Source organism: Bombus impatiens, unplaced genomic scaffold (genome assembly GCF_000188095.3).
Source record: "Bombus impatiens unplaced genomic scaffold, BIMP_2.2 scf_0548, whole genome shotgun sequence".
Taxonomy (NCBI): Eukaryota; Metazoa; Arthropoda; class Insecta; order Hymenoptera; family Apidae; genus Bombus; species Bombus impatiens.
Genome location: NT_176967.1, coordinates 370,017 through 394,106, shown reverse-complemented (window position 1 = coordinate 394,106; position 24,090 = coordinate 370,017). Strand labels below are relative to the sequence as shown.

The window sequence follows — 24,090 nt, the reverse complement described above, 5'->3', positions numbered from 1 at the left end:
TGGAAAGAAAAATACAGAAAGCTGGCGCGCGCTCGCTCGCTCGCTCGTTCGTTCGTTCGCCATACCAAAGTATCGTGGCTCTAACGAGGATAGGGGTTTAAGGCTGCGGTCGGAGACTTGGGAAGTCGTACATTCGCGACCGCAAGAGAAATTAAATCTACCAAGTTATTGCGCGGAATGTTCCAAGTCGTCTCGTACGAATGGCGAACGAACGACCGAGAACATCGAGTATTCTCGGACGAAAAAATAGAAGGAACGCGCGAACGGTGTTTCTATGTTACTTGTTTCTATGTTGTTACTTACTTGCTTGTTGTTTCTATGTTACTGTAAAGCAAGAATTTATAAGAATGAAGATTCTAACAGATTGCTGTAAATTTGTTTCAATTTTTCTTGTTCGTTGGATCGGATCTTAAATAGACCCATATCTATGTACGGAGAACTTTTCCGCTGTTCCATTGATCAATGTTCTGATAGATCAATTGAGGGGGGCCCATTATCGTTGCTCCGAATCTCCATCCGGAGAATAATCCCCCCCGATATATCCCACCCCAACAAAACATTAGGGGTGTTTTCTGTTTCCGGAATCGCGAGACGGTCAAAGGGGCCGATGATAAAGGCAATAAACACGCGTGTCTACGACCGCCATCTCGTTGGATCTTCATTGATAAATTGAGGTTGGTTCGTCTCCCTTAAAGAAGCATTAAACAATCGACCCCCTCTGACCATCGGTTAACCGAACATGTCCATCTTCGTAACGCCGTGAAATTAGCCATGACACGTCCAGATAAGAACGAAATAATTCTTCCAACGGCCTTTTCAATTTCCTATTCTGTTTGTTGTATGCAGATATCGCCATGGACTGGTCGGATCACGCGTTATGGTGGCCCGAGAGGAATCACTGGCTCACCAGAACGAGAAGCACTTTGGATCAGTATGGTGTTGCCGCGGATGCGCTTCTCCACTTCACACCGATGCACAAAACTCTGAGAGTACAGTTGCCGGACACGCGTTGCCTCGACTGCAAGGTCGACTTCTCCGTAAAGACGTTCAACGCCGTGATTAATCTGTGCAAGGAACTTGGTGAGTCTTTCCTCTAGGAATCCCTCAGAAATAACCGGCACCGTGGTCCTATAAGAAGATACGATTTAAAAATTCAAGGTTTTATTTTTTTAAGATTTGAAACGACCACTTAAGTGTTTCTGAGTCGGTGGTTAATTGGCAGCGAGACATGTAAATCGGTTTGAAATTTGAAACTTTGATGGTGTTAAACGGTCGCTATGGTCGGCCGTTTTAAAATGGAATTTCAGCATAGGCGGCCAGTTCGCACGACACCTAGCCGTGATGGTGCTAATTGGTCCTGATAATAAAATAAAATTGTTAAATTCCCAGTCACGCGAAGGTCGCGCCAGCCTTCGTGTCCGAGGCTGAGCATGGTTGTTCTAACGAGCAGTTTTTTTAATCAAGGAAGTGGTTCGCCGCGATAATGAAGGCATTGTATCGCGCCGCCTTGCCTTACAGTTGCAACAAGAATTCTGCCGAGAAAATATTCTTCTGTAGGGCGGCACGGTAATTAATCGAGACGGTTTCACAGTGTAACAAGCTCTCGCACCACGGGAAAACGGCGCTCGATAGAAATTGCCAACTCGTGAAATTATTTATCCGCGTCACCGCGATGGTTATTACGTCTCGTTTCTTGTTTTTTGTCCACATAGTAGCGGACAGATGACCTCGCCGATAGCCTCGTGTCATACTCATAAATAGATATGGTAACGCGTGAGCTCTTACGTACTGTCGTTATTTTCTCGTAATAGAACAAATTACATATGGTAAAAAGCATATGCAAACCGTGCATCATTGCAAAATAAGAAATATATGGAGATTAAGACACCACCGGTTGTAGTTACATCTTCGAAAGATTTCGACAACGCAATGTTTTTAAAATAAATGTTTCCTATTGCAACGTTTAGGTATCAGACATCCAGAAGAATTATCATTTTGCAAACCGCTTGAGTCGAATCACTTGAAATATAATTTGAAAGATCTTCCGGCGAAGAAGAAAATCGAGAATCAAAAGAACGGCCATTGGAACGTCCCCGCGGACACGAACACGTTCATTCCAGTGAGTCAGAGTCCCAGAGGATCGACGGGCAGTCTGGACCAAAGCAGCCCTTTCATGTGCGCGCCGGTCACACCCAACAACAGAAATCACAGCACGCCGATCAGCTCGCCCGTCTCGGTAAGTACGAATCTCTATACCGAACCACTAGTTGTGTGTATCGTGGATCTGGTCGATCGATAGGATCGGGAATATCAGAGAGAGCCAGACCGGACCTGTTATGGTAATAAATAATCCCCGATCGACCTGATTGCCACGGCTATGATTTATCGATATTGGCCTATCATTACCGCTTACGAAGTCGTTCATCTCAGAAAACTAATTTGCTTCTCGCGAGCGGCCCGTTTTTCCGGCCGGCGGTAGTCATTAGATGTATTTATTGCTCGGCTGCGAGCACGATCTCGCCTGTGCTAACGTACACTCACGTTTCGCTCTTTTGCCTGCGTTTCTTCCAGCAAACCGGTACCTGGAAGAGGAACAACAACTCGTCGGGTTTTGGTAGCACCGGATCGTTCAACGCCAACAATAGCACTATGAGTCTTGAGGTATTGAACGGTGGGCTGTCCGAGTCTCTAGCCCAGAGTCCGACCACCATCTCACCGGAGGTACGGGCAAAATTGATCAGGCCGAAGAACCTCGTGGAACGCGCCAGGATGAACGTGGCCTGGCTCGATTCGTCCTTGTCGATCATGGAACAGGGAATACGCGAATTCGACACCCTGAGGCTGAAATTCAAGTTCTACTCCTTCTACGATCTGAACCCGAAGACGGACGCTGTCAGGATCAACATGATTTACGAGCAGGCCAAATGGCAGCTGCTCGCCGAAGAAATAGACTGCACCGAGGAGGAAATGCTCATGTTCGCTGCGCTGCAGGTATTTTTCTTACCGTTTTGGGTCTAACGACGACGACCGAGCCTTTTACTCTTTTCCGTTTGCGAGAATTTGCGCTGCAGCACCGCGATGGCCAGCCGCTGCGCAATTGTTTACGCGGCTAACGTTTTCACGATCCAAACATCCGGCGCTCGCCGACCGGATCGATCTATATATATCTACGTCCAGAGACGGTCTTGGCGAGCGGCAGACTGAAATAGCTGACGATGACACGAGACATCGCAGCGGAGGATTCGTTTCTAAAATTGTGGAAAGATCGGCATATCGGGACATCTGAAAATAGGAACGCAGAAAGCAAGAAAAGTTTGCTCGACGATCGTACGGAACGTTTGCCCAATTAAAGACACTCGTCCGCCTTTGCGATAAATCGCCTCCGCTCGGTTCTATCTTCCCATGCAAATCTCGTTTTCTTAAACCGATTAACAAATCGAGAAAACGTTGGCATCATCGATCCGATACACGCCCACCGGTTTCTCTGTCGTGGTTATCGGATTAAGAAAGAGGAAACTCCTATCTAAGGTAGAAACGCGGTGGACATTGGACACATTTGTATTCTGTGACGCAGGTGCAAGTGAATCTTCAGGCGAGCGTACCGCAGCCGAGTTACGACAGCAATGGCGCCTCCTCTCCGGTCGAGGACGACATTGACGCTGCCTTGACGGACCTTCAAGTCACTTTAGAGGGCAGTAATATTAGTAATGGCCCCAGCGACATCACCCAGGTGCCCGAGTTGTGCGACTACCTTCGCTTTTTGAAGCCGAAGCGTTTCACCTTGAAGGCATTTAAGCGCTACTGGGTCACGTGCAGGGACCTTCAGCTGAGGCTATACAAGAGTCGGGAGGAGACGAATAGCACCGAGTCGCCTGCCCACGTGATCAATTTGCGTGGATGCGAGGTCACGCCCGATGTCCATCTCTCGCAAGGTCGTTACGGGATCAGGTTGGAGGTGCCCAGTGCCGAGGGCATGACCGAGATGTGGATCAGATGCGACAATGTGAGTACCACCCAGCCTCCGCCCTCGTCCACGCCGACGTTCGCATTTGAAATTTAATTAATCTGCAATTAGCAACCGTTAGATCAAGTGACTTTAGCGGCTTTACCGTCTCTGCGTGGGAATTACCGAGTTCTCTGTTGCTCGTTGCAGGAACAACAATATGCGAAATGGATGGCGGCGTGCAGATTAGCGGCGAAGGGGCGTTCTCTCGCAGACGCCTCTTACGAAAGCGAGGTAAACAGTATCACGGCTTTCTTGCAATTGCAAAGGCCCGCCCCTGCACCTGCGATCAATCCCAGCGCTCTTGATATTGTGCCCGAAGATTACGTCGCGCCTAGATTCGCAAAGAAGTTCAAAGGAAAGGTAAGTTACTTGTTTCTGTAATTGTTCTCTTCGGGAATTGATTTCTTTTTTCTATATTCGTAGCTGGTTCAGAGGATTTTAGAGGCACACGCTAACGTGAAAGATCTGCCTCTAATCGAGGCCAAACTGAACTACATTAAAGCGTGGCAATCTCTTCCCGAGTATGGGATCTCTCTGTTTGTGGTTAGATTCGCTGGAAAGAGTAAAGACGAACTGTTGGGGATCGCTAATAATAGGCTGATGCGGATGGAGCTGCACAGTGGTGATCACTTGAAAACTTGGAGATACAATACGATGAAGGTGAGCGGATTTATCTGTATATAACTGTTAAGGACCTGGTATATGTAAAGGACTTTGTACTATCGGCATCTTATTTACACAGGCATGGAACGTAAACTGGGAAGTAAAACATATGATGGTTCAATTCGAGGAAGAGAATATTATCTTTGAGTGCCAGTCTGCAGACTGTAAAGTCGTTCACGAATTCATTGGAGGATATATATTCTTGTCGATGCGATCGAAAGAGGCGAATCAAACGTTGAACGAAGAGATGTTCCACAAACTGACCGGTGGATGGGTTTAGATACCAGAGGAAAAATATTTCATTCGATAAACCTGCGACACTTATCGAAGTGTTAAATTGTTTGTTATTCGTGAGAAATGGAAACTCTGATCTGAGAAACAACGCCATACGTTGGCTGACATTTGTAAAAAATACTTAAATCTATATCTAGACGTTTTATTATAGTATTTGTAAATAGAGAAATTGTATCGTCTGTATACAACTGTTGCTCTCGTGATGAGTGCATCTTTTATTTCACATAGGAAATGACTTATTCTTGGCGAATTAATCATTCGCTCGAAGTACGAAATAAAAAGGGTGATTCATTGCAACCTCGAGATAAAAAATCGTTTGTAAAGCAACACGCGCATAATAGCGTATTATTTTATATTTTACAAATGAAACACGCACAAAATCGACCAGAGTAAACCACGCCTTCTGTACACGCGATGCTGATAATCCAGGCCACGAACGGATTAATATTTTTACAAGGATAAGCATGTTATATTTGAGTTGCCCTCTAGACTCAACCTCACTAGAGATTGTTCTTTATGATTTTTTCGATCGCCCAGATCAATCTCTCTCAGGCAAAATATACGTGTACGTGTAGTTTTAACATGAGAGGGTGCTATGCCGGGCGAGATTGACACAGAAGCGAGGATATATTAAATCGTGTAAATTATTTGTTGTTTTAGTGTAAACTATATATATTAAATATATTTACTTGTACCGTTACTTATTACCTACTTATATTATGTCACGTTACCGAACGTGTAATCAAAAATTATAGTTTTGTATATTAATAGATGCTAGTTGTACAATAAACTTAATTATTATCATCCTCTTAGATTTATTCCCGATTTATATAGATCGCTATTCATGATATTATGCACTATTAAAACTGTGATATTCTTTATTAAAAGTATGCGTTATTAAAAACCATGTATATATCAACAATAATCAGCAATGTAAAAAAAAATGTATTATAAACATTCGTGTGTTCGTCGACGTTCGACGCACGAACGACGCTGGTTCATCCTTGTCGGTCCTATGTTTCTTCATTCAATGGCAGACAACTGTGTATCTTTTCCCGCATTGTCCGTAGCCTTTACGATGGTACCATGATTTTGATTCTCAGTATTCTTGAATGACGGTAATCCTCTTAGTACTACGGGTACGTTGCCACCCCCTGCAGCCCCTGCTCCAACTAAATTTCCTCCGCCTCCACAAGTCTGGTACAATGTAAATTATAAAAAATGTGGACGCATAATGTGCTGGAAATTTTATATTTGTTTCTTATTTAAGATGAATCACCTGCGCGTGAATAGGCGGTGCTGAATGTACTAATCGACCAGTAAGAGATCCAGGTTTCTCTTTCTTCGTGCGTACCCATTCATGGCCTAGAACTCTTTCTAGCGTTAGCCTCAAAGTAATATCCGGTTCTAAAATATGTTTCACGATACTCTTTGCCAGTGCAGATACCGTTTCCCGTACTCGGGATCGAAACATCCAGTTCCTCGACATCTGATCCTTCAATAGTTTCTTTAGGTTCGAATCGTCGAAGGGCATGGAGGCGTTTAGCATGATAAATAGGATTATCCCAAGGGACCAGACGTCGGCCAGTTTTGGGTTGTAGGGGGTACCGGAAACAACTTCCGGTGCAGCGTATGCCGCAGAGCCACAATAAGTCTCGCTGAGAACGCGTCTACCTTCGTGATCAACGCAGAATCTCGCAAAACCAAAGTCTGCAAGCTTGACATTGAACTTCCTGGATAACAGAATGTTCTCACATTTAAGGTCACGGTGGGCGATATTCTTCCCGTGGAGGTAGTGCAGACCGGAAGCCATTTGTCTGAACCAAAGCTTCGATTGTTGTTCCGGTACAACACCATTTCTTTTTACAAAATCCAGGAGGTCGCCATTGTCTGCATAGCGCATGAATATGAACACTCTTGGACCACGCTGCAATATACTATGCACCTGTAATTTTTTTTACCGATCGTTAAATAACGTATTGTTCCGTTAGCATTCTGGTCTTACTTGAATTATATGAGGATTTTCAATCTTTGTAAGGATTTCGAGTTCACGAGGAAAGAACTTGTTGAGGAAATCGAGCGGTGCTTTTTCTTTGTCGAATATCTTACAAGCTAATCGCAATTTCTTCGAGCTCGTTCCGTCCACATATTCCGCCAGGTGTACGGTCGCATACGAGCCCTAACATTTACAAAATTCCAGTTTGCCTCCGGGAATAATTATACGATAATATAAAAAGAATTCGGGTTACAAAAAATAAAAAGTATAAAGAATATATGCTCGTCCTACGAAAGAGATGAGAACGCGGGAACGTTTGAAGGAACGTACAGAGTTTAAAAAGAAACAAACGACACAATATTGCAGAGCAAAAAGCAGGTAGAGGGGAACTGGAAGAGGTTAACGAACAGGTGGGGAATAGAGGGTTAGGGATAAATAACCTGTCCGATTTTTTTGCCAATAAGATAGCCCCGCTGCTCAAGAGCGTTCACCTCCGAATTTCGGGGGCTGAGTTGCGTGGCCATGCCAGTGGATCTTCATTGGACTTCGGATCCTGATAACAGATAACTGGTTCTTCTTCTTCGTTACACACCTCTCGTCTCCTTTCGTTTCTTCGTACAGATAACTTACTTCCTTTTTATTCTGTATCGTGACAAGTTTCTCCAACTTCCCCCTTCGGGGCGCCTACCCGTATCTTCTTTGAACGTGATTCAGTCAATTTTGTCGCCAGAGATGTAGCACTTCACGCTCCGCAAGGAGCCGGAGCACGCCTCGCTGATTATCACGTCGATGAACCCGAGTCGGGGAACCGTTCTGTCATTTCAAATGGCTGTGTACACTAGAATTTTGAGCGTCGACACCAGCTTGTACCTGGTACGGAACGGGGCAGAGGAAAAGATCCGTGTCTCATTCGAATACAGCCATAATATTCAAAAACAACAAACGATCGATTCTCGAGAATGATTTCGCCATGCCTAGATTCGCTTTAAAAGTATGTTCAAGTCGCTTCTTATACACGTGGTATATTTTATAAATATATCTTTTGCTCCTAACTTCGTTATATACATGTTAGATGTGAAATAAATCAATATTTGGATTTATTAAGAATTTTTATTAAACGTTATTATACATTGCGTAAAAACGAATTACGCAGCCGGATCATCACCTTTAGTGGTACGTGTGTAAATAAGTTGTGCATGATGCTGTACAACTTGCTTAATAAGTCCTTTTTGTTGCAATTCAATCAGTGCTCTCCTGGCAAGTGAACCACGAATTTTTAACCTTTCACTAACAATGGAGGGTGTGATCAATTTGTATTGTGGCACTTCCTTGAGTAGTTTTTCATATGTGCCTTTGTCAAACAACACCTGATTGTTTAACTTATCACGTACTTTTCCTTTGGACCACTTCTATAATAAATAAAATTAAGAAAAGATTTAGGTATCTATCTAGATTCATTCTTTTAAACATATTTTTTTATAAAATAGTATCAGTCTCATTAAATCAGCTTTTTACTTCCACTGTTCGTCAAGATTATAAGTTTACATCATTTAACATATTTTACAAATTAATCCATGACTTAAAACAACTATCATACAAACCTTCTTCTTGGCTTTGCCACCAGATCCACCTTCTTTTTTCTTTTGTGTTTTTTGTGGCTGTTTTGAAGACCCCTTAGTATCCTTTTTCGGAGGCTGAAATACGAAACAAAATTAGATCAAACGTTCAACAAGATATAAGTATTAAGAAACGATGTTGATTATTAATCAGGCTCATTAAATCAGCATTATACTATCACAGAAGCAATCAAGAATGAGTTTTTTCATCATAATGATTTATTAAAGCAATTATTAACTCTAAATATAGAATAAATAATGTACTTTATAATACTGTTTTTTCTTTCAATAATATTTCAAAGTGTCAACAAAACATAGGGTCAAGAGAAGAGGTTAGAACTGCCATGTTTATGAAATCAAAATAAGTTCCCATTTTGTATAATGGACATAAATTAATTTCGATCCTCTGAAACTAATTAAACAATATTCTAAGTAAACAAAATCGTCTTAGAATGAAATATCCTATTTGCACTGTATACACCATGTGGATGAAATCGCTCAGAAAGGTTATCCGTGTATTCATACATTATACATACAAAACTTTCCAATTAATTGTCAAAATGATAACACTGCACTACACAGAAATGGGATCTTTAAAACATAGATGAAATTATTTTATGTAAGTACTATTAAAATAGAAATAAGATCTTTCTCATAAATACTCACCATGATGGCCGTCGATTCAGAAAGAAAAGGGAAGTGAATATGTCGCCATCTTGAATGCGTATCTCATTTAGTGCCCTCTACTTTACTGCGTCAGTCAATGTTACTTCAAAAATATTAGAAAATTTAAAAAGTAACTGAGTTATGGGTAGATAAATTAATCATTTTATTGAAATTAATTTTTTCATTGTAAAATTGTTAAGATAAATTCATGAGATATATCATACGTATTATATGTGACATTGAATTTATGTCAAATCTATTCTGTATTTATTCAATGATTCTAACCACTACCATAGAGAATCAATAACTTCGCGTGTGGTATGAAAATGGTAAGAGTGTCAGATAATTCCCAAAACACGAAAAAGAAGTGAATGTCAGGTCTACTCTGTCCTTAGTCAATGCTATCGCTGTCAGTCACTGTCGTCGTCACTGACCACGACCACTGAGGAGTGGCTGTAACGTGTGAAGTATGGCGCCACGCCGTGTGTTTTTAAGTCCTGGTTTTTCATATCTTTGACCCGCTGACAAAATGTATTCGCGCTAAGAATACTTTTTGGTGTCATTTAATTAACAACGAACGTCCATTTGTATTTAGTTTTATACAAGAAGGTATTTTTTTCTTCTCTTAACGTTACCTTATGTGGGGTTAAGATACCTTTCACTGTTCGAAACTTAGTGTCAATCGTGTTTTTATTCTGTATGTGTTACGTTACGTACATGTCACGTACATCTTTATTATATTACTGTATATGTTAAAGTTAAATAAATACAATAGAACTCCATTTGTCTAAGTGAAATTTTAGTTAATGACTGATTAACTGAACTTTTGTTGGTTGAATTTATTTATTTGACTTTGCACACCAATTATATGAATGGAGAAGAGTACTGGGTTTAATTGTTGAGTTGCTATTCTATGAACTATAATCGTATAAATTGTTTATCCCCTGACAACTTTTATACAGGTGAATGGAGTTTTATTGTACTCGGATGGAACAGCTAAAATGTTGACAACGTGGCAATTCATCGTAAACAATATGTTTCATTTAGGAAGATAATTTCTGACATCGTTAATATATGTGACGAATAGTTAAGTGAGAGTATCGTTATTCAGCTGTATGTTGGTCCGTGCATTGTCGACATATTTTTAATTTTATCGTGTGAAAACTTTTTTGAAGTGCAAGATTTGATTGTATTTCGGTTTATAGAACATGAAATTATTGACTTTCTTTGTATATTATGGTAGTTTTCGACGCCTAGAATTAAAAGATGCTAGTTTTAATTTCAGGAATCTAGCGGTCCCAAAGTTACATGTATGTAAAGTTGAGCGTTTTAACATATTTTAAGTACAAGTTACTTTGACGCCATATTTACTTCTATCCATGATCCGTCCAATCATTGGAGTCGCTGGCTGTATACAAATGCACGTGGACGACAGCCATTTTGCCGCGGGATTTTGAATCGTGAGTCTTGAATGAGGTTTCAATAATACAATAATAATATTCGGTGAAGTTCAGTTTATCGTTCATCTGTGCGGGCCAATCAAATGATGGATAAAATGTTGACATAATAACCTGTAAAATATGCTAAAAATGTTCAGTTTTATATATACATAAATATTGTACTACTGGATTTCTAAAGTTAAGACCTGCATTTTTGAATTCTATGTGTGACTATCAGATGTCAAAAAGAAAGTCAATAATTTTATGGTTATCTAAAACCAAAATTAAGCTTAGGATTTTTTGTTTAAATGTTTCTGTTAAGATATAAATACAATTAATTAGGAAAAGGTTCATTTGAAAAGACTTTTTTTCGAAAAGTATAGTACAAAAGTTCATTTTATTAAAAAATGACTTTTTCTATTTTTAGGATAAGCTTCATTACTGCAAACAAGCTTGTACCAGAGAAAATGCTTCCACTTTCGCACAAAGATTCAAAGAATCTTGGCAGCAGGATAAAGGAGAAGCTGTTGGGATGGAAACGTTTAATATTCTCTGATAAAAATACCAGGAATTTATTTTTATTTCTTTTATTGAATTTATCCTTTGCCTGTGTTGAATTAATGTATGGAATATGGACAAACAGTTTGGGTTTAATATCAGACAGTTTCCACATGTTCTTTGATTGTACTGGTTTATTATTTGGCTTGGCTGCATCAGTTATTACAAAGTGGAGAGCAAACGAACGATACTCCTATGGCTATGTTAGAGCAGAAGTTCTGGGAGGATTTGTTAATGCTCTGCTTCTGTTCTTTATTGCTCTCTTCATTATGTCAGAAGCTGTGGAAAGAGCCATTGAGCCTCCGGAGATAAAACACGAAAGACTTCTGGTTGTGTCCATTATGGGATTAATAGTTAATTTAGTAGGAATGTATGTATTCCGTCATGGCCATGGACACAGCCATGGAATGGGACATGGTCACTCTCATTCTCATGGAAGTCATGCACATTCTCACTTGAATCATAGTCACAGTCACGAACATCATGATATTGAAATCGATCCATCGTTCAGTGGTACAAACTCTCAAATCATGAAAGGAGTTTTTCTGCATATCTTAGCAGATACTCTTGGATCTGTGGGTGTAATTATATCAGCAGTGCTGATGCGCTTGTTTGGCTGGTTTATAGCTGATCCAATTTGTTCTATGCTGATCTCAGTATTGATAGTTTTAAGTGTGCTTTCCCTGATGAAAGACTCGTGGGAAATACTGATGCAAAGGCAACCAGCTGCATTGGACCACATTTTACCACAGTGTTATAACAAGGTGACTCAATTAGCTGGGGTATATAGTGTGCAAGATCCACATTTCTGGACACTGTGCTCAGATGTGTACGTTGGGTGCTTGAAATTGGAAGTTGCCAGAACAGTAGAGCCTAAATACGTTGTAGCACACACACAAATGATTTTCCAAGCAGCTGGAGTAAGGCATCTAACTGTTCAGTTAGATTATGCACCTATGTGATCTATGAAAAGCATGCATGTCATAAAGTGTTCTTACAAGTGCTCCAAGACTGTATCTATTTGTGGAGTTTGTCAAAAGCAAGCAAGAAACATTGCACTCATGCAAAATATTCTTGCCATTTTAAAATTATGCAGATATCTTGTTCTAAGCAACAGTGAATATCATCTTGGGTTACAAATTATTTAAAAAATTTGTCGAAGTTAAAAGAAAAGAAAAAGAAAGAATAATAAAAATTCGCGACTCAGGATATCGATATTACTCTTAAGGATACGCCAATTTTGTAAAATTAGCGTATTTGATTACTTGCATCCATCACGAACAAAAATCATTGATTTCATTTCTTTATAATTCTGTTGTAAATATAGATATTCGTACTTTTCCATCAAATTGCAACTTATCTTTGTTTACAAGAACTTTAACTCTGTACTATCTATCGACAAAAAATCGCACGTCATGTTTTGTATTATCTACCGAAGTTTTTATATTAGAATGCATTTAAATGCATTTTCGAAGATCAAAGCTGCATTAAATTACATCTTTTTATCTTTGCAGGGCTAATTTAAGCCACAGCTATAAAAATGTTTCTACGTCGTCTTTGCATTGATTTGTATACAATTACTATTCACGGTAAAGTTTAAACATCATGGTCAATTGTGCGCAAAATGAAAGACAAAGAAAAGATCATATTCGCACATAATTACGGTGGCCATAACCATATACAGACAGCTACAGACAGCTAGTCACTACTATACAGAAAGTGTGAAATATACCTTATATAAATATAACTTTACAAAGTGTAATATAAATCGATATTCTTATGTCTAAACGAAGTTGTGTTTTCCTTATAATTTATCATATTTTCGACATATTATCCGCGTTAAGTAGATTCATCCCATTCGTATTAAATATTTACGAATGGTTAACGCGCATAGTCAGTATATTTATATTGATGAAACATCATTTCTATAAATATCCGATAGACAAATTGCGAATAATATCAAAATACCTATAGCAATAGGAAGATTCTTAAACATTGAAAATGAAATTTTCTTCGTACATTTCATTTAATCGCACATAATTGAAACGAAATGAAGCATCTTCATTTAGAAAGTTTCATATACCATATTTCGCATTCACGGAAAGCGTTACCCATTTATTTTCATTCATGTTGTAATATATCTTTGGAAAAGTGATTATCAAATTAGAATTAACGACAGATTTGTAAGCATAAATTTTAAACATGACCAGGACATTCCATTATAGTCAAGGTATATTATTTGTATACTTGAGATTGTGATGATGTAAGCCAAAATATAGATATTGATAAAATGGAATGGAACCTCATAGAAATTAATAAGAATACTTAGTAAGAACGTAGAGAGGAATTTTTCTATCAAGTTTCTGTATCATCTTATACTGAGACGAACGCATTATTTGCAGCGCTATTCGATGAAACTACCACGACGAGCTATGTAATTTCTGAAATGAAAGCCAACGTTGTTACGTTTTATTAACACAATTGTATAAACGAAAAATTTTGAAGAGAATATCTTCGACATGAGCAAAGTGTAAATAATAAAGAAAAATACTTATAATAATCTTTGATCTGTCTCATTTACGGTCCTTTTACTAGTAGAATCTTTTTGTAGAAAATAGAGAGTGTTTTAATTGAACATAATTGAGGCCATTAGAAATACCCATCAACAAGAGATATGCTGATTTCTATATAGGGAATAACATTTCTAAGAAATTTTCAAACACATATTACATTTATTTGAAGGATATGTATACACATATAAATACATAAATATTTATAATAAAATCGCTGAAGCTGATTCCACACGATAAAACGATCTTGAATGCATTGGACAACGTGCGCGCGTATGGTGTCAGCTTCAGTCTCCCACCGTTTGAATTAGTTTATTCCTTAAAACGGTCTCGCAAAATTTAACAGATCGTACCTTCGATAAGGATGCTTTCGTGTCTCGTGCGGTGTTTTATGTACATAGCAAACTATCAAAAATGAAAAACTGTATGGAACTGTCGTCCCTGCGAGGCTATACCTGGCTATCTAAAGTGGACGATAAAAGGGAATCAAAAACTTCGGTTTCCTCGCTAACGGTACGAAAAATCGAGCGAACACCGTGCAACTGCTTTTCATGTAAAGCTGAACTGAATCCGATCGAACTTACTCGTTGATCTGTTTCACGTTAAACTCGTTTTTTTTTCTTGCTTTTTATTATTATTGTTATTATTATTATTTCGTCGAAGGTATATGGCAGTATCGTGTTCTTTTCGTGGTTTCTGCTCGGTATTGGCAAAGAGATGGCAGAAAATCACACCTTGCGTTCTAGTTCGGCGATCGGTGAATAAAAATCGTCGTATCGCGCTTATCCTAAAATATAACGAACTCGTGATATAATACCGATAATCGCGAATTAAACTCTACGTTACGATTTGGCAGTTGTGTGTTTTTACTCGCAGAGATATATATTTTTTGTTGTATTCTTTCTCCTTCTTCGTTTCCTTATTTTTATACAATATAATAGCCATCGTTTTCTATTTAGCGTGTAATCGCATAATTCGAAATCCGAGGACGCCTCTTTCTCACTGGATACGTATTTTCTTTCTACCCGCTACTATAGAATATAATTTATAAAATTTCTTCAAGTCTCCAACAACGCGCCATCCGGTAAAGCCATTTCACTCTTGGATCGTCGATTGCAATTCAATCGATCGTAACATTTAATAATCGTGATCAGAATATACTAATAATCGTAGGAATAATAATAGTAATCGTAATAATGGCAATAATAATAATAATATATTACTCTGAATCATATTTTACAGTCCATCTAACAACAACGAACGTATCTAGTTGCAACAGCCTCTTTTTTATATCTTTTTTTATTATTTGTTTTTAAATATTCTCTCGTTAGTACGTATGCGTGTGTGTATACGTGTTGGTCTCGCGATAAATTTTTATCTCGTTTCGTTCTTCCACCCTTTTCCATTTCCTTACTTTCTCTCTTTCTCTCTCTCCCTCTCTCTCTCCTTCCATCGCTCCCTCAAAAGAATACACTCTATCTCTTTTAAAACAAAGATCCTATCTCTACGATCTCGACATTTTTCTGCGTTTAACGGAGTATCTAGAATAACATTCGAGCGAACAATGCTATGATCTATGATCTATACCGTTAGGAAAGTGATGATGCGCAGAAAAGGAAATCACAGTAAGACGAAAATCCACAAAGTGTCGGCTTCATTTCATTCTTCCCTCGTTCTCCATTTATTTCCTCCGTTGTATGAGTAGTCTTTTTATTCTACATGCCTCTTATGGCTAACATCGTCGATCTCGTATCTTCCTAAAACTACGCGCTTATATTCTCATCCTAGACATCCTCTTAGCTTCTCAATTTTTTCGATATCCGTTTCACCGGATCGCTCATGGATACTCAAGAATCACGCGCAATCAATATCTCTCGTTTCTACTTCGTACGTTTCCATTTTCTATATTTCGTTCATCTACAATCAAATTCCAATCGTTATTTTTCTATGGCCACGTTCTTCCATGGCCAGACAATTAAGAAGCTTCCGTATCGTTGATAACCAAGGGTGTTCCGACAATTCTTCACTTTTTCTTGCTCTTACTGCTCTTCTGCACCTTCGTGATCTTCAATCTACAGTTTGATCCACCGGTGTACACGACTTCCGCCCTTCCTCCTTCTTCTATCGCGGCAACCAAGGCCTTCACGGACTTTACGTGCACGTCTTTGGCGCTGATCTCCAACGAAGTACCTGGGAACCGATCTCTTACGCATTTCCCGATACTGGAAGCCTGGCTCTCAGTCAAATCCACTCCGTCCAGGCAGAGCCAAGTCAAGTACTGAAGATGAGTCAGGATCGTCTGCACGAACACGTGCTCCATCTGCACCTTCTTCGCGCTGTCGGTCACGATCAATCCATTCGCCTTTAAGAAGCTCAGGTTGCACAGTTTCAGGTATTTCGCGATCTGCCTCATCGTCTTCTCGCTGTCCTCCAAGGTAACTCGCCAGAAATTGATCCTCAAGGATTGTAGGTTCCTAAAGTGAGAGGAGAGGCAGGCGAAGAATTGCTGCAGGATCTTGTCGTCGATGAAGAGCAGAGATCCGCTGCTGCCTCCTATAGTGGATTTGTCCAACGAGAGGTCCAGCTCGCTGAGAGCGGTGAAGCCCGCGAGGAATGGCAATAGAAGAGGCCCTCGTAGCGCCAGACGATCGTTCACTGTCACCTGGAATCAGAAATAATGCTGTGCACCGTTTTGTTCACGACAATTCTCGTTCCTTTCTTTTTCGGTTACAGGAGAAGACCGTACAGGCTGTCGAATAACGAAGACGGATGGGAATTTCGAGGGTCGTTGCACGAATTCTGATCAGTCGATTCTCACCGTAGGGTGAAAAAAGGGAGGAAAAATTTGGAGGAGCCGCCTCGAGGAAACGTTGCCTCCCGCGTGTCTACTTTTCCAAGATTTACGTAACGAATCGAAGAACGCAATATCGATCGTCGTAGTTGGCTTTACGACGTAACAGAATGGCCGAGACCAGTTCCCGGAGCAGCAGGAATAATGTGCAGCGGTCAGGATGACCGCTGGCCAAACCACAAACGAATCATCGTCGGCCTCGAATTACGAATCGGCTGGTTCCACTGGACACGAGCGTCTCGAATGTGACGTTTCGCGTCGAATCCTCTGGCAACTCGATACGTCGGCTAGAGTTCTCAGTTGAACGTAACGCGTCGTTACCCTCTTGTTCTGGTATACGCGATACGAGCATTAACACCGGAGTCCCTCGAAACACTTTGAGAATAACCGAGAGGAACAGCAGCTGCTTTCAGGTCGTCCTTACAATGAGATATCGTAGTCTGCATTTCGATACGGTCCAATTAACCTCTCTATTTATGGCACAAAGAGAGAGAGGCCACTCGAAAGAGAAGATTCCTCGAGAAGAGAGAACCATCTCTCATTTCGAACGTCTAACCATCGGGGAATCAGTTTCGTCGACTCGTTAAAAGACGGCCGATGATCTAATTCGTAGTTGCGGTGAAATCAGAAGTCCGAGCTGGATCCTTTCCATTACCCTGCGGGATGGTGGCCTGGAAAAGAGGATTACTTACTTGAAAACCGGCCAGCCTGAGGAATACAATTGCGGGACAGGCTGGAGGCGGCGCGGCTCTCAGGAGTTCGGCCCCGGCGTCGTCTCGACGCCCTAATCTTGCCAAAGGACCCTCGTGCACGGCCAGATGTAGTCGGGCGTTGCAAAGACTTAGCTCGCGGACGCTCGTATATCTGAGCAGCTCAGAAAAAACTGCTAGGCTGTCGGATTCCTGCAACATCGATCGTATCTCTCATTGTTTCCATATCCTTCGATTTGACAGTCCAAACAAAAAATTGAATTTCTATTTAGATGTTCTATTCAGATTGCTCGACCTGGAGAATCGAAGCTAAAGTCAGAGTCGAAACTAGGTTTCGCTACGATTACAATTTATCTTTGCCGAATCGTAACTGTAATTGCAAACGACGTATGTGACACGACGTCGCAAGACAAAGGGGTAATATCAGTGGAATGTGGGAAATCCGCTCGCGATTCGCCCCAAGACTCTTTGATCCACTGATAGACAGCGGTTTCCATTATTAACGTAGGCTGCTGAACGACGTTAAACGAGAAAGTGGTTTGTCTAAGAGCGTCGCGACGCCGAAATCGCTTGCGGTATTACGTAACCTCGGCAATGAGACGAGAACAAAGCGACGTGTGCAGACACGATGACTTCCGAGATTACAGGATCGCACGGGTTCGCTGCGCGGTGCAAGATGAAGCTCCGACGATAATACGAAAGTTAACAAGCTACGATTAATCTTCAAATCGGGTTTGCGATCGCGTCGCGTTGCTCTTCGTCGTGTTACCGCTCGAATAGCACGTACAATACGATCAACGAAAGATTGGAACGCGAAACACGAGAAACCCTAGGGGTACGAGCGAAACGCGGAAGTGTAAAATCTCCGGTGTAACGATCTTCGTGGAGGACATACGCGTGGGAAGTGCATTCGGCTTTTCAAGATTCATATCGGAACGCGCCGTCTGGAAATAGCGCGACCCAATTAGACGACACAGTTTCCAACAGAGACGTCGTTAAGCTGTGCGAAACGACGTGCTGCTTCAGATTGATTTCGAAGTCGAACCTCTTCGATTCGAACGGCTACGTTCTACTTTGCCACGGTTGTTCCCAATGTCGCGATAGAGAACTAAGCGTGGAACGGAGCGTGTACCCTATATTCGGGCGCGCGATGATCCCTCGGGGAATCTCGCGTGGCTTGTGAAAAGCCAGGACGAAAGCAACGAACAGCGTGGGAGCTTTGAGGGGAAATTACGTTTCGAATGGAGAGGAATCGCAGAACGATTGAAAGAACCAATATTTTATGGGAGATTTCGGGCCGAGAGTGGAGTTTGTTCGTTGTTTGGACGCGGTTCAATGGGGCTGAACGAATCGATACAGAAGAATATTTCATGAGGGTTAGTATGCCGCCTGAAATACGTTCTCGCAGACGAGCCGCGGTTTAAAAATGTTTACTCGATAATCGGCGCAACAAGTGTCGCTCGGTATTTTAATCGACCGCTTCTATTTCATCGGCCTTGCACCGAAATTAATCCGTCTACGGTGGTAAAAAAATTATGTCGTTACCCTTTACCGCGAAACGTATTAGCGGGAGCGCTGGGTGCTTCCCGTTTCACGTCTCTTCGTTTTCTTGCGAAACGTTTTTGTAGTCTTATGGTCGCTTTATTCGGTCGAATTACTCGATCGTTTTATTTCTTTCGAGGTTTCACCGGGTTTAAGGCTGTTAAAATTCACAAGAAACGCGAATTCGTACGTCTTTTGGAGTTCTTTCGTCTCGCGCTCGATTCCAGAGGTATTCGGCTCTTTTTCCGCGCAATAATTTCACCGACAGATCGCGTGATTTACGAAGGTAGTTTTCGTGAGGAACGCTCGCTCGGCTTGAATAATGCTGGGAAAATTGGCCGAAATTACGACCAGCGCAGACCAACTGCCGGCAGAACGCGATTACACCTTGCTTCTCGGCCAATATAACGAACCTCCGCTACTTGTCGACACGCCGGAGAATTTTCTTCGTTAAGTACTTGCTAACGAAACAGCAATCCCTCAAGAACCAGTGGAAGCGATTAAACCGACTAAATTCTACGAATTTCCAACGTTTAAGCTTCTAAAAGACTCTTGGTCGGAATACATGAAAACAAACGATTACCGTCCAGAGATCAAAGTACAAAAGGCTTCCAGTCCACGAATTTAAAAACTCTGGAAATACCTTGAAATACAAAGTCACGAAGTAATCTCTTTCGCGGAGAACGTTTCGGCGAATCACTTCTCGTTTGCTTCGTACTTGACGTCATTAATGATCGACGGCTGTTTTGCGCGCTTTCGACGAGAAGTTGCGACTACCGAACACGACTCGCGATCTCGTTTCGTCGGTGCAACTTTTGTCACGAACGTCATCGGTGAAAATCACAACGAAAACGTTCGAGCCCGGGGGACGCGTTCATCGTGGAGAACGATGGTCGTGTTCGAAAATTGTTTTTCGTCCGCGGCATCGTTGATACCGTGCCATACATAAAACGGCGACGGTCCGGTCGAGTTCGATGAAAAATACCAGAGTGGCCGCATAAATTCAATGAATCGGCTGCCGTGGCACGATTCTTTTTAAATGGAAATCATCCCGGATCGTGACATGCCGAACAATAATGTCGCGGTAGCGGCGCACAGGGACAACAGAAGAGAATAGAGAGGCTGGAGGGAGAAAGAGAGAGGACTTGAACGAGCTGCATTGTTTATAATCACCCTCGTGCGTTAAATTAAATCTGGCCGGGTTCGTTCCGCTTCATTGTTTCTGCGCGTGATATCATCCATCCACCGGTAGGATTTTACGGTTGTACAATTTATCCTGGATATTCTGCGAATTACGCGCTCCCCGAGATTCCAGCCCACATTTCATCCACGATCACCCCCTGTGCACGTTGCTGCACAGTTTACCCTCGTTACCAATGCGATTAAATGTCAGCATTGCGCTATCGGTCCGCCGATAAACCCATTCGAAAACTAAGGACAGGGACGAGAAATCTAGAACGTTGGTTTTTATCGGCTGCAATTTCAAGACAAACTCGAGCTTGCGCGCTTTTATCTCTTTTGACAGCGATCGCGATACAACGAGCGACGTTTGTCGAATATGAATATCGATTTGTACTCGATGTCGTAAAGTAAACCGAAGTCGGAGAAAGATAAGCCGCGAGGGTTGTTACGATTGATCTCCGGCCATGTTTTTCTCAGACGAGCTGTTCCCGTTACCGGGCAAATTCTCACGTTGTTTTGAATAAACGTTTCACAGGATCGCTTTGCATAATGGAACGAAGAGGAGCGAGATACGTCAGACGCGGCGGCATTTCCATGGAGATTTTCAACGAGCCCCATAGACGCTGGTCAGGATCGTGGAAAAGAATGTTCGAGCGGAGGGAGTCGCGCTAGAATGGGATGCCGCGTAATTTATCGCGGGCAATATTACCGGCGACGTTGAGCGGTCTGGAAAACCTCGGGGCCCCTGCGCACTCGTATTTTATGGCGTCTGAGAATCCCATATTTCGACTATACTCTTTATCTAGGCGAATTTAAACGAATTGTTTCTGGATCGAGTTGTTACACGAGTCGAATGCAACGAGTATCAGAAATTTCACGATGCCGTGATTCGATCAAAATTGAAGAACGATAGAAGATGAATGACATGGAAATTAGAAAATCGATAAGAATGTACTTGTCATCTTCTTCTCCTGCGATCTCCATTTATAGAGAAATTTAACGTTGCTTTACTTATGTATCTCTCTGTCTTTACTTTAGCAACTCCAACTTTGGAAACTTTGGAAAGTTAGTCACGTAGAATGCGTGAAATATTCCGCACTTGATTAACGTTTGATTAGCGTGACCGACGCTGCGTATAAGGAAAAGGTTATAAATCATCCAAGCTCGGACCGCGTCACAGGTGGATAATAAATAAGAAGATGTTTGAGCGAGCGTTTCCGAGTAATGGCCAGGTCGTTCCACTCGGCCGGCAATGATCGATTTGTCCACTTAATGCGCCATTTCTCCTGTATTCTATTTCCCGGGGAAATTGGTTACGGAACGATGTAGCTGCGTCGGATGATGCAGCGATGCCAGAGCTGGCGAGTTTTGCCGGCAGATTTAAGTAAATTGAATCACACGGACGAGCGAACGGCAGCATTTTTAATAATGGAGGATCCATTTGGCCGCGTCGCGAATATATGTCTTGTTTGTCCGTCTAGTATTTTGCTTCGATATCGTTCGCTTTATTTAGCCAAAGGCGAAATCTCGCTCGTGTCTTCTTGCTTTTAAATAAATCACATTTTTCGTGATCGCGTCGAGACGCTTCAAGCGTTTCCAACGTTCGTACACCCCCGTATGTGTTTGGACACTTTCAGAAATTGATTTCAATACACTTTGTCTTCGAGGTATCAAAGAACTCGAGCCGATCGCTCCGATTCGTTTATTCCACGCAATCATTAGCGGCCTTTTCGACGTGCAATTTGAATAAATTGGTCGCGAGGACGTTGCATTCGGAATAAAGAAGTAGCGGCTACGAACGTAAATCTCGCAGGGAACAACGCGTTGCACGTTTCCTGCGGATAAACTCGTCTTATCGAAGAGATGCATTTACCCTCGTTTTCTTCGTATCAATCTGGTTCCAGCCCAGTTTGGATTCGCAAATTTATCGTGAAATACGGATAGAAGCGAATGTCAAATCGTAGAGACCGCAAGATGTCTCGAGAAAGGACAAAGAAGCAATGAGAAGTCGAACGAGTAATCCCGAATTTTATGGTAATTCCGCGGTAGACTCTTTCAAATTCTTCCTCTCTTACGCTTCTTTTACGAGCTTCGTGTCATGTATGTGTAACACATATGTAGGTGCATGGTATTTCATACAGTATAGTGGTATAGATGGTTTTTACGATTGGTCATATCGTCATTCGAAATTTTCTACTTTTTCTTCTTCCATTTGCTCGTTCGACCTTTCACGATAAGAAGAGGACAGAAATCTCGGCTTTTTTATTTTCCTTCCCGTTCTTCTTTTGGTTTTACTATTGCGGCTTCTGGTACGCCTGCGACAAATAGAATGGCGGATGGCATTTTATACGAGAAGACGGAAGGCAACGAAGAAAAGGAACAAAGGAGCTCACGGTGGTTGAGTCTCGAATCGGTAGTAGAAACAGGCTTTAATGCTCAGTCAGTAGAAAAGGAGCGGCCCCTACCAGACGTCGCGTCGATCGGATAATTCCTACAAAGGGGATTTTACGGCGTATAATTCTTTCGGTCCGTCTGACCGGATGGTCAAAGGCAGCTCGTGAATTTCATTCTTGACGCAACCTGCATAACGATAGGTTTCCAATTAAAGCGGAAGAGTTATTACGAGATTCAGTGAAACGACTCGGTGTTTCGTCAGTCCGTTGACAGCTGAGCTTTTCGTACAGCCAATATCATCGTCTATCGCGCGGCAAACATTCCGGCATCTTTGAGTCTGCGGTAAAAATGGAACGAATGTTTGTCGAATTCTTGTTCTATTTTAAACGTCGTGAATGTGGGTGTCGCGTTCCAGCGAGCTTCTACTTAAACGTTGCTTTCAGCGAGAACAACGAGTTCGTGTTTGAGGTGAACGTGATAAAATAGGTCATTCTGTATTATTCATGAAGACGTTTCAGACGGCCGAGGTACTTGGAAACATTAACTGCTTGCTAATTAGGGGAACGCGCTGCGCCCACAACTATCGACGATGAGCTCGTAAGCCATTTCCATCTTCACGTACGCTCGCATTAGTTAACGAAGTTCCAACCGAGACTAAAGCAAACAGGATCCATTGTAAGTCGACGACGTGACGTTCTACGACGCGAGGCAACGACAAAAAGATCAACGATATTTCGCGTCGATGCCACGGCTTAGCTCTCTCTCCTTTCTGAAGAAGATCGAACTTCTCTTTCCACGTTGACTCCTCCCATAGCAATTAGTATGCGGACTAAACAATACCCAAGTCACTTGTCCTTTATCTTCTCTACTTTCCTCGGTTGGTCGGTATCGCTGATAATTAATTACCCACTTTAGGATAATCCTCTGGCGCACCTGCTAGGATTATCTCGCGGTCGTGTTCTCTTTCGCCTCTGCCGCTTTTCGGTTGTCTTGCCCCTTTCGCGAGCCACTACTCCTACTCGTATCAGAGACAATGGCTCGTCGCCAACAATGGCTTAGGCGGAGATAGAACCCCGGGAGAAGGTTAAGAGGTTCAATGGAAGGAACCGAGAGAGAAGTATTTATGTTATATACTCGGCAGATATATGTACACACATAGAAGGGATACCATCGACTAGGTGCGACTAGATGAAGCGTTTTATGAAGCGAAAAGCGGAAAGGACGAAGACAAGGAGCAAGTTTCGCTCTTGATTGACGACCGCTTCTAATTAAACTTACCACTGCAACGCGCACGCTTCGTCTCAAGTAGAACGATCAACGTCCATCTCCGTGGAAGCGTGGTGAAAGTAATTGCCATCGAAGACACCTGTTGTCGTGGCGAATTCGATGCATCACGTTTCTTATTGTTAAAACTTGCCAACGTTATTTCATCGGTTCAGGCTGGTCGTTGCCGAATAATTCAGGGGGAACGAAGAAACGGCAATGGACGATGAAATTGCAGTAATCGACGTACAATTGCTACGCGTGGCCAGTGGTTCTGGACGTTAATCAAAGCGCGGTGTGAAAATAATGCGCATCAGGGACACCTGTCGGTCGGCTCCCC

At 41.8% G+C, this 24,090-nt stretch overlaps 5 protein-coding genes across 12 annotated transcripts in view; 2 read left to right on the top strand and 3 right to left on the bottom strand.

Annotated features, from left to right (window-relative positions):
- The window catches only part of LOC100747816 (unc-112-related protein), a 37,708-nt gene extending 31,941 nt beyond the window's left edge, over window positions 1-5,767 (top strand). Inside the window, exons 2-8 of one of the 2 annotated variants that reach the window (XM_012388431.2) lie at window positions 847-1,080; window positions 1,968-2,236; window positions 2,572-2,991; window positions 3,575-4,003; window positions 4,154-4,366; window positions 4,430-4,666; window positions 4,749-5,767. In XM_012388431.2, the coding sequence (XP_012243854.1) occupies window positions 847-1,080; window positions 1,968-2,236; window positions 2,572-2,991; window positions 3,575-4,003; window positions 4,154-4,366; window positions 4,430-4,666; window positions 4,749-4,949 (2,003 nt within the window). In that variant the 3' untranslated portion in view covers window positions 4,950-5,767. The remainder of the gene's footprint in view (window positions 1-846; window positions 1,081-1,967; window positions 2,237-2,571; window positions 2,992-3,574; window positions 4,004-4,153; window positions 4,367-4,429; window positions 4,667-4,748) is intronic. The other variant, XM_024369249.2, reaches the window with a different exon arrangement.
- LOC100748056 (testis-specific serine/threonine-protein kinase 1) lies at window positions 5,499-7,911 on the bottom strand. Of its 2 annotated transcripts, XM_024369256.2 has the most exons (5): window positions 7,590-7,911; window positions 7,400-7,512; window positions 6,969-7,142; window positions 6,243-6,908; window positions 5,499-6,160 (listed from the first exon to the last, which is right to left on the bottom strand). In XM_024369256.2, exons 2-5 carry the CDS (start codon window positions 7,481-7,483, stop codon window positions 5,987-5,989), a joined length of 1,098 nt encoding a protein of 365 aa, XP_024225024.1. In that variant the 5' UTR covers window positions 7,484-7,512; window positions 7,590-7,911; the 3' UTR covers window positions 5,499-5,986. The 2 variants fall into 2 exon arrangements, with proteins under 2 accessions (XP_024225024.1, XP_024225025.1); XM_024369257.2 differs by lacking the exon at window positions 6,969-7,142 and having other exon boundaries at window positions 7,400-7,911.
- A 138-nt stretch (window positions 7,912-8,049) lies between these two features.
- LOC100747693 (40S ribosomal protein S25) lies at window positions 8,050-9,329 on the bottom strand. Its single transcript, XM_012388432.3, has 3 exons — window positions 9,242-9,329; window positions 8,561-8,653; window positions 8,050-8,368 (listed from the first exon to the last, which is right to left on the bottom strand). Exons 1-3 carry the CDS (start codon window positions 9,242-9,244, stop codon window positions 8,105-8,107), a joined length of 360 nt encoding a protein of 119 aa, XP_012243855.3. The 5' UTR covers window positions 9,245-9,329; the 3' UTR covers window positions 8,050-8,104.
- Window positions 9,330-9,468: 139 nt separating this feature from the next.
- Window positions 9,469-13,795, top strand: LOC100746624 (zinc transporter 7). 6 transcript variants are annotated; one of them, XM_024369258.2, is made up of 4 exons: window positions 9,469-9,570; window positions 9,637-9,850; window positions 10,527-10,701; window positions 11,108-13,795. In XM_024369258.2, the coding sequence occupies exon 4, from the start codon at window positions 11,148-11,150 to the stop codon at window positions 12,198-12,200; it is 1,053 nt and encodes a 350-aa protein (XP_024225026.1). In that variant the 5' UTR covers window positions 9,469-9,570; window positions 9,637-9,850; window positions 10,527-10,701; window positions 11,108-11,147; the 3' UTR covers window positions 12,201-13,795. The 6 variants fall into 6 exon arrangements, with proteins under 6 accessions (XP_024225026.1, XP_012243906.1, XP_012243910.1 ...); XM_012388483.3 differs by lacking the exon at window positions 10,527-10,701 and having other exon boundaries at window positions 9,471-9,570; XM_012388486.3 differs by lacking the exons at window positions 9,469-9,570; window positions 9,637-9,850 and adding an exon at window positions 9,995-10,203.
- Window positions 13,796-13,950: 155 nt separating this feature from the next.
- The window catches only part of LOC100742674, a 167,652-nt gene continuing 157,512 nt past the window's right edge, over window positions 13,951-24,090 (bottom strand). The window contains exons 12-13 of the mRNA XM_033322033.1: window positions 17,352-17,561; window positions 13,951-16,470 (exon numbers count right to left, since the gene is read on the bottom strand). Coding sequence (XP_033177924.1) covers window positions 15,832-16,470; window positions 17,352-17,561 — 849 coding nt within the window. The 3' untranslated portion in view covers window positions 13,951-15,831. The remainder of the gene's footprint in view (window positions 16,471-17,351; window positions 17,562-24,090) is intronic.